At 31.4% G+C, this 9,418-nt stretch overlaps 1 protein-coding gene across 1 annotated transcript; it reads left to right on the top strand.

Annotated features, from left to right (window-relative positions):
* Positions 1 to 3,000: 3,000 nt before the first annotated feature.
* LOC111022235 (auxin-responsive protein IAA16) lies at positions 3,001 to 8,099 on the top strand. The gene is made up of 5 exons (XM_022299411.2): positions 3,001 to 3,336; positions 5,287 to 5,522; positions 6,381 to 6,516; positions 7,282 to 7,343; positions 7,850 to 8,099. The coding sequence occupies exons 1-5, from the start codon at positions 3,113 to 3,115 to the stop codon at positions 7,885 to 7,887; spliced, it is 696 nt and encodes a 231-aa protein (XP_022155103.1). The 5' UTR covers positions 3,001 to 3,112; the 3' UTR covers positions 7,888 to 8,099.
* Positions 8,100 to 9,418: the final 1,319 nt, after the last annotated feature.

Here is a 9,418-nt window from a genome sequence, read left to right as displayed (position 1 = left end):
AATTCACATAGGTGAGGGTAACCAGAGTGTTCGCCCAATAAGCCTACTGTTTTGGAAACATATTCGATTGGGGAACTGGGAACATTTCTACACAATATGGAATTCACCGCTACTCAATATGAGAAAATGCAAAATGTGTATTTTTCTCCTCATTGAGTGAGTATATAAATGATTCCCTTATAGTGCTGGTTCAGAGCTTTGGTAACAGGATACCCGCTTTGATCGATCTTCCCCCTCAAATTGATCTTCTCATGAATGGAGAAACCCACAATCGAGTAAGGACCCCGCTTCTGTTGCTTGCATCACAATGGGTTCGCCGATGTTGGGTTCCTCGCTTTCAATATCCATTTCCGTGTCAGATGCGTTAGTGTGTATCACAATCACATAGAGTTCCTTGTTCTTGCACCAATACGTCTCTACTGTATATCTTTCTTCACATCAACATAAAATCCTTTTTTCTTTCGAGCTTGATACTCAGTGTCGATGAAATGTTTGAATGAGTTGTCATTTCATGCAGATGGCATCTAACCCATTAGGATTATCATACGTGTGGGTGGGTTATTGTGGGCGGCAGTTGGTGCAACCGGCGACTTATTGTGGGGATCAACTATTTTGTTAGACTTGCCCCTTTTGCCACTTGTTGGTCCTCAACTAATTAAGCGGTCCTCATTATTTTCTCTAGCCTACCAGGTCCCAAAATAACCTCTGCCCTAACCACTGGTCTAGCCCATTCTTGAAAGTGTTTTCTAACACTTCTTCCATTAGGCAACTTCTTCCATTAGGCAAGGGAGCGGTACTAGCAACGCTTCAAAGATATTCTGGTAGTGTGCAATTGTACCTTCTTGTCTTACCGTGAAAAAACAGGCAAATAAGCTAGTGTCTTGCAAAGATCCCAAAATGTTCAAAGATTCTCAATTTTAGATCGTCCCAGTCTTTGAAGGGTTGACGTCTATTGTTCCATCTAAACCATACTAATGCGTTGCCATCAAAACTAATCACTGCGACTGTCATCTTCTCTAAGTCCGATAACTTGTGTATATCAAAATAATGCTTCGCCCTTAAATTTAGAGGCGAGCTCATTCCCATTGAACATGGGCATTTCCACTATCTTAAACTTGTTGCGATTGAACATACCTTCCTTTGCTTTCGCAGATATTCTAACCTCTTTTTCACCCCTCCACTTCGGATGTGACGAGTCTTCGAATTCTTCAACTTGTTTCTTCCTCAACGAGGGTTCTTCTTCCAATTGTCGAAGGAGTTGTTTTTGTTCTGCCTACGACCATATTCGACAATTAGCTTAGCAAAGACTTTTTGCATTTCTTTCTTCTGTTCCTCCATTTGCGCTGCTAAACTTTCGACATTTTGATATATTCACTTGCGATATCTTACTCTTCATGTTTCGAATCCCTTTATCGGTTAACTCGATCCTATCTTCAAGCTTCTTTTGTGATATGCTCCCAAGTTCCCAGGATGACCTCTCTTTTACCGATTTGTAAGGTTTTTCCTTACCAAATACTGATATTTAAGCATAAAATACATGAAACAAACCATAAGGCAATACAAAAGAACCTCCAAACTTTTAGAGAGAGTGTTGGTCCTCTTTCTATCACAACTTTGGGAAGATTAGCCAAACATAATCCTTTTAACAACCACTAAAAAGCATATAAAGACCAATAATTAACTGAAGCAGGTGAATTCCCCTCTTTGCCCTTCCTTGCATAAATATTTATTATTGGGGCTTCACAAAAGTTTTCGTGATGGTTAAAGTTGTCAATATAAAGGTTTTCGTGATAGCTAAAAATGTTAATACAAAGATTATTGTGACGGTTAAAAACTGTCAATATAAAGGTTTTCTTTATTTTTTTTTCCCTCTAAGAAAGTATAAAGGTTTTCATGATGATTAATAACTATCACTATTACCTTTATCTTAACGAAAGTATGAATTTTATTGAATTTTTCTTGACAAATACCGTTGTTGTGTGATGCATTATATTCTTTTTCATGAAATTTTTTTTACTGCCATAATTAAAAAATTAATAATGTTTCTTTCCTTAATATTATTTCCTTGATGGGAGATACCAAATGTCAAACACAAATGTCACAAAAACTTCCCATGACATTTTTAATTTAAATGTCTTGAAAACCCAAATTTATAGTAATAATAAGAAAAAAACAACTATTTATTCACGAGTTATCAAGCTTTCCGTAATCATTTATGTGACGTAATCATTTATGTGACGTTTGAGCAAAGGAACACATGAATATTGAATAATATGCTTCAAGAGTGTGGTAGAACTCAAGAAAGAAAAAAGATTAAGGGTAAGAATTATTTGTCCCTCCTTATTTGAAGGACCAGTTGAAGGATGAGAGTTACAACTTATATAGTGGTTGGTGGCAGTATCCACGTAGCATGATGCTAGGAACTTGAACATAATAATTATAGAAATTGGTTCCTTGACCTTTCTTTTGGATCATCAATAAACATGACAAGTATTTGAAGACACATTTTGAAGGTCGCGCATTAAAAATGGTCGTGAGCACATCACCGCTCTTGGGCAATTGAGAGTGAGAGACATTTTTCACAACATCCGAAGAGTTTCAATATTTTAAGATCATGAATATCGAACTTAAAATTTTTCGATTGTATTTCCATACATTTTCACCAGTATCAAAGTCACGTTCAAAATACAAACAATTCTGTAAATCACATAAGATTATAAATTAAATAGGAAAAGAAAGGTTGTTAATAAAATTTTAATATAGTAACCGTAATGTTGTAATATGTACAAAGGATCCTAAAAATTTAAGACCTATGGGCCCCTCTTGTCCCAATATGAAGGTACTTATAATTCAATCAACTTGATTTCATTCATTAAATTAGTGGGTCAACTCAACTTTGGTTTTAATAAATGGGGTCCAACTTAGAAGGAGAAAAATAGAAAAATTCCTTTTTCATTATTTATTTTTTATTATTCTCATTATCACAACTCACAAACCCACTTTAAAATATTTCACTTTCTCCTCATCCAAAAAGCAACAAAAAGAAAAAAAAAACCAGAGAGAGAAATTAAGAGAAATAGAGAGATAGAGAGATATTGTGAAGAAAGTGAAAATGGGAAGCTTAATCGACTTTGAAGAGACGGAGCTCCGGCTGGGGCTGCCCGGCGGCGACGGCGGAAGAGGCGACGGAGACGCCGTGAAGAAGAGGGGTTTCACTGAAACTGTGGATTTGAAGCTCAATCTTTTGTCCAAACCCGACGAAGGCCATAAAACGACACACAAAATTGCCGTTTCGAGCTCCGTCGCTAAAGATCTTCCCAAGCCTCCGCCGGCCAAGTACAATCCCTCTCTCTCTATTTTTCCTTACGATAATTTTTATTTTGAAAAAAATAATTTCAAAATCTTAGTCAATGTTCAAAATTAAAAAAAAAAAAGGAAAGAAAAAGAAAATTAATTTTTTAAAAAAATTATTTTATTCTTGAAAAAACAATTTAAGAAAGCTACATTAGTAGATGAACATAAATTTTGAAAAAAGAAAATAAAACTAAAATAAATATATTAGTTTCCGTAATTTTTTGCTTCTTTTTTTATTTCTCCCGGAGTGGAAGATCTGGTTTCATTCCTTATTTAAATGAGGAAAATAAATCATTAGAAATTTTATTAGGGTACGAAAATTATATTGAAATGGTTATTACTTATTATTATTATTATTATTAATTTTTTTTGAGACAGTATTACTTATTTTAACCCTTTGTATTTTGTATTTCGGTAGCTTTATGATTTTATATTCCCACAAAATATATTTTTTATTAGTAAATCTGATAACCCTTCTGAAATTTCATTTTTTTTTAAATACACTAGTTATAGGATTATTTTTTTCACCAACGACTAAAATCCACTCCCCAAATTAATCAATAAAAAACAGGTTAGTTAAATCAGTGTTTCAAATAGCTTTTGCTTAACTATAAAATTGTGTACTTAGAACAACACATCTAGGAAAAATAATGACTCAACTTTAATCAAATTTAAATATCAAAAGTTAAACAAAATGTACTAAACTAAATAGAGGCATACTTCATTTTGTTTTTTTTTTCTCTCTAGCAATTTGAAACTACTACTTTAAATCCGTCAAAAAAAAAAGAAACTACTACTTTAAAACGATATCATCTTTTGATTGGTTAAGCTGTGCGTAAATTTTTTAAAAGAATAATAGAGTAATTATTGATTAAGTTTATAATTAGTTATTAATTAATGTAATTTTAATTGATTTGTTAGACTAATTGAGAAATTAAGGTTCACGATAATGTTTGTATGGGTACCAATAATTGAGTTGTAAAGAGGAAGGAAGGAGAAGCAAGTAAAGGAAAAACAAAATAATTGTGGTTTGGGATTTCAAGGAAAACTTTGTTTGGTTGTCGGGAAAACCTAAGAAAACTACAAAACATATGGAATCTTTTTTTCCTTTTCCTTTTCCTCTTTCTATAAAAAGTTTCAAAATTAAAAAAGCCAAGGAAAAGACAACACCAATACATATATCAAACATGTCCCACCAAAAAAATGGAAAAAAGAAAACTCTTACTTTGACCAAGGCCTAAATTAAAATAAAACTCTAAATGATACTTTTTAAGGATAAATTATAATTTGGAGTACTTTTTAATTCTAAATTTAATTCATTTGCTTGCGGTAAAACTTAAAATTAGTCCTTAAAGTTAATTTACGGTTAATTTATTATTATTATTTTTTTAAAGTTTAGTCTCTATCAGCCTTTCTTTTGGAAATTTGGAAAACATATTCTTATTGTGGTTTTTTTAATGAGAATTGTTAATAATTTATTATCAAATTAGATAAAAATCAACTTCAAATTTATGATGAGGACTAGTTTAAAGATTTAATAAGAGTACATGGATTAATTTTAATTATTACAATATAGAAACTAAAATATATACATATATAAAGCCCTGATGGCTTAAAATAGTATTTTACCAATTTAAGTTTAAAAAAAAAATCTAATTTAGTCTCCATGATCTATTAAATTCTTTGATGAGATGTGCCAGAACTTAATTAACGACATATTTTCATTAGACATGATAAAGAGAGGCAAAGGTCATCGATTGTTCAAAGACGTCCGTATTTGGTAGATTTAAGGACATTTGCAAAGATTTCGATGGACTAAATTAAAACTTCTAAAATTATAAAGGTTGAATTGAAGTTAAATACAAATCACATAGACTAAAATAGTAATTAAACAATAAACAAATTAATTAATTTTTTTTTTTTAAATTTCAGGGCGCAGGTTGTGGGTTGGCCGCCGGTGAAGTCGTTGAGAAGGAACATTGTAGCTCCAAAGAAGAGTATAGAGGAAACCAAGAATGGCGGCGGCGGCTGCAGCGCCGGTGCGGCGGCGTTCATTAAAGTGAGCATGGACGGTGCGCCTTACTTACGCAAAGTGGACTTGAAGATGTACGGAAGCTACAGAGACTTTTCCAATGCCTTAAGCAATATGTTCGGTTCTTTCACCACAGGTACGATAATCCAACTAATTCTATAAAATAAAATTTAAAAAAATTTTAATGTTAGATTATAATTTTGAATATGGATCAATTTTAATTACTCTTAGTCTTGAAGTGTTTTAGAGTTCTGTCTAATAGTAATAGGTACCAAAACTTTACAACGTCTTAGGTAGCTACGGACATATTTGGTAACGTTATCGTTTATGATCTGTTTCTAGTATGTCTCTCAAAGTTCAATTTTGTGGCTAATATGTCTCATGCTTAATAGGTTTTGAAGTTTTAAAAAATATTTGATAGTCAGAGATTTATTAGATATAAAATTGAAAGTTACATTTAGAAGTTTTAGACATGTATTAGACACCTTTTTTAAATTCCAACACCTTTTAAACATTAGCCCTTAGAGTTCACCTATGTATTTCAAATTTTCTATCTGCATTTTAAAAGCATTTTAAAGATCTAAGCCAAAATTTAAAAATGCACAAATTAATTTTTGAGATTTGGTTAAAAATTTAAATTTGTTTTTAAGAAATGTAAAAATATATTAAAGAAATTGTAACCAAAGACGAAACATTACCTACATGTCTATTGAATAAATGCTAATTGATTTGACACAAATGTAACATTACCAAGCGAACAACTAAACAAAATAAAGTGGCCGGTGATAGTTACTAGTTCGGCCCCTCATGACCCATACCACTTTATTCTATCAAGCTATCAATGTTACACGACACCTAACAATCGTGTCTTGTGTCAAATTGGTCAAAATTGGTTCAAATGTCACGTCAAGATAATTTTAAATTGTTAAAATTTAGAGATTAAATAGACTTGAAAAAAAAAATAATGGATTTGGGGTTGAAATTGAAAAATCAGGTAATTGTGGGCCACAGAAGATGAAAGATTACATGAATGAAAGCAAATTAATAGATGTGCTGAATGGGTCTGATTATGTGCCTACTTATGAAGACAAAGATGGAGACTGGATGCTTGTGGGAGATGTGCCTTGGGAGTAAGTTCTTTCTAATTTCATCTATTTTATTTCTTTCACTCAATTTTATTTTAAAAAGGATGCAAGTGGTGGTTGCAAATGTAACATCATTATGAAGAAAAAATATTATAAAATTAGCATGAGTTTGACTATTTTGTCGGGGAGTTTTTCTCTCTTGTAATTTTTAACTTCTACTCTATTATTTATTTTATGTTATTTATATAAATATCGAAAGAAATTAAACCGATTTACGTTTTCGTTTTCCATTTTTAAAAACTATGTTGGTTTGTTTTGCATGTTTTTACATTTCTTAAAAATAAATTTCAATTCTTAATCAAAAAATGAATTTTTAATTTTTTTTTTATAATTTCAAAATTTGATTTACATTTTTGAATATTTTCAATAACAAAAATAAATAACACATCTATGGAAGTAGTGTTTATTAAGCTTAATTTGAAAAAGAAAAAAAATACAAAAGAGTTATCCGCCAGTCGAAGCTAATTAATTATTAATAATTATATATATGTTCAATATTTTCTTTAAGTAATTAATTTTCTAAAAATACAATATCTTAACAAATGAAGGTAGTTATTATATTTTCAAAACTTAAATCTTCACAAAATTAGTTATACTAAGTTACATTACAAATATGCTTATAACTTATTCGAATTTAAGATTTTAAAGTGTTATTTAACTCGCAAGACATAAAAATGATGTTTTATTTTTTTTTCATTTTAAATAATGTATAAAACATATGCATTATTAACCTATTGTTTAATTCGACAGCATGTTTGTGGATTCCTGCAAACGCTTGAGGATAATGAAAGGATCTGAGGCCATTGGACTTGGTAAGTTTTAGGGTTGTTTTTATTTTATTTTTAATTTATTATTATTATTTTTTATAATAATAATATTGAATCTAGAAATTTTAAATAGAGATAATATGTCTTTTTTGATAGCACAAAATCTAAAAATTGGATAACAGATTTTTTTCCCTTAAAACTACTAGGATAATATTTTTTGTTTTTTATTTCTTAGAAGTAGGATCATTTTATTGTCAAGAAAAAAAAAAAAGGTAGGATCGTTTGACTCATTTATTTGTTTATAATTATTTGATTATGATTATGATTTTACTTCAGGTTTAAATTGCATTTTTTTTAAACTTTTCAAATGTTATTCTATTTTGATTACTAAATTTTTAAAATATCTATTTCATTCTCTAAAATTTTAAGTTTATTCCAGTGGAACATCCTTAATTTCCCAACTATAAGTTTTTTCTTGGTCCAATTTTCTTTTCTTTTTAAATGATATTCTTGGAAAGTGTAAATTAATGAATGGATTTTTAATTTTGCAGCCCCACGAGCATTGGAGAAGTGCAAGAACAGAAACTGAACCACTACTATTAGGTTTTTTTTTGGTCGAATTATTAGTATTATCATTATTAAAATTATTATTTGGTAGTTTGCAATATTATATAATTGATCTTGATGAAGAAATCAAACCCAACTCAATCGGGGGAGGAGTTTGAATCTGATTTGTAACATATCACGTTTTGTCTTTGTAATTATTATATCTGAAATAATTTCTCACAAAATTTTGTATTCCTTCCTATTGTATTGTATTAATGAGTGAAAAATGAAATATCAACTCTCAATTATTATTGCCAAATATGTTGGCATCAACATAACTCCACTAATAATCAAAATATTACTTTTCTCTTTTTAAGGTTTGAGGTTCTATAAGCATATGCTTCAAATTTAAATATAATATCACTATAAGAATTTTGATTTTTGACGACGGAGTCTTTGGCGATCAAAGAAAATTTCATCACCGAAAGGGTTCTTCGGCGACGAAAATTAAGTTCGTTGCCCAATCAGGTGTTTTAGCGACGAAATAAAAGTTTTGTCGCCGAAACTTGATAGTTTGGGCGACAAAATTAAGTTTCGTTGCTGAAATGGGGACATTCGGCAACAAATTTGTCCGTTCGTAGCCGCAGGTTTGCCTCTCTTTTCAGGCCTTTTGGCGACGAGAAAAGAATGTCGTCGTCGAAGAACAGGTGTTTCAGCGACGAGAAATGAAACCTGCTTTCGTCGTCGAAAGGTGAAATGAAATTACTGCATTTCAGGTCCTTTCGGCGACGAGAAAAGCATGTCGTCGCTGAAGACGGACAACGGCGACAAATTCTGTAGTTTCTGTTGGGTATTTTTCACATTGTGTGAAAAGCCCAACTTTTAGGTCCACATGGGCCATTAATGTTTTAGGGTTTATATATATATATATATATATATATATATATATATATATATATAATATTAAGGTGCAGCCGGTAAACATACAATTGAGGAGAGAGAGGGAAAGTCTATGCATGTAGATCGAGGAGAGAAAACAGAAAAGAAAAAGGAAAAGAAATTCAATTCCGTACAGTGACGTTTTTTGCACTATCGGAGGTCGATCCGTGGTCCGATCGAGGTGAAATTTTGACAGCGTGTTCGTAACACGAGGGTCGTCGATCTGGACTGTGGAGATTTCTTTTGGAGCTGCGTACAGTCAGATATAGTGGGTAGTTGGTGCCACTTTCTAAGTGAGATCTTTCTAATTTTCTTCCCCGATTTATTCCCTTTGTTTGCCGAGATTTATTGTCTCGAGATATTATTATTGTGTGCCTCTAGTTGTTGCTAGGGAGAACTTGGTGTACCTATTATTGATTATAGTGGAGATTTTGACTTCGGTTCGTGGTTTTTTACTCCTCACATTGAGGGGGTTTTTCCACGTTAAAATTACTTGTGTCCTGTGCTTGTTTGGATTATTATTTTTACTTACTATTTCCTACTAGGTTCACACAAGAGGGGATAATTGGTCCATAAATTTAAGCGTTTATCCCAACAAAGTGGTATCAGAGCGAGGTTAAAAATTAATTAGGTCT

The sequence above is a fragment of the Momordica charantia genome (assembly GCF_013281855.1).
Source record: "Momordica charantia cultivar OHB3-1 chromosome 6 unlocalized genomic scaffold, Mcharantia_2.0 BLBB01000006.1, whole genome shotgun sequence".
NCBI classification, from domain to species: Eukaryota; Viridiplantae; Streptophyta; class Magnoliopsida; order Cucurbitales; family Cucurbitaceae; genus Momordica; species Momordica charantia.
Note: the sequence above shows the minus strand (reverse complement) of the source record. Positions and strands in the feature narration are given on the sequence as shown.

What these genes read in the sequence shown, in the direction of transcription:
- LOC111022235 (XM_022299411.2), top strand. Translation starts at nt 3,113, where the DNA reads ATGGGAAGCTTAATCGACTTTGAAGAGACGGAGCTCCGGCTGGGGCTG. An exon ending in CCCAAGCCTCCGCCGGCCAA is followed by an intron (nt 3,337 to 5,286) that starts GTACAATCCCTC and finishes TTTAAATTTCAG; the next exon opens with GGCGCAGGTTGTGGGTTGGC. An exon ending in ATCTGAGGCCATTGGACTTG is followed by an intron (nt 7,344 to 7,849) that starts GTAAGTTTTAGG and finishes TTAATTTTGCAG; the next exon opens with CCCCACGAGCATTGGAGAAG.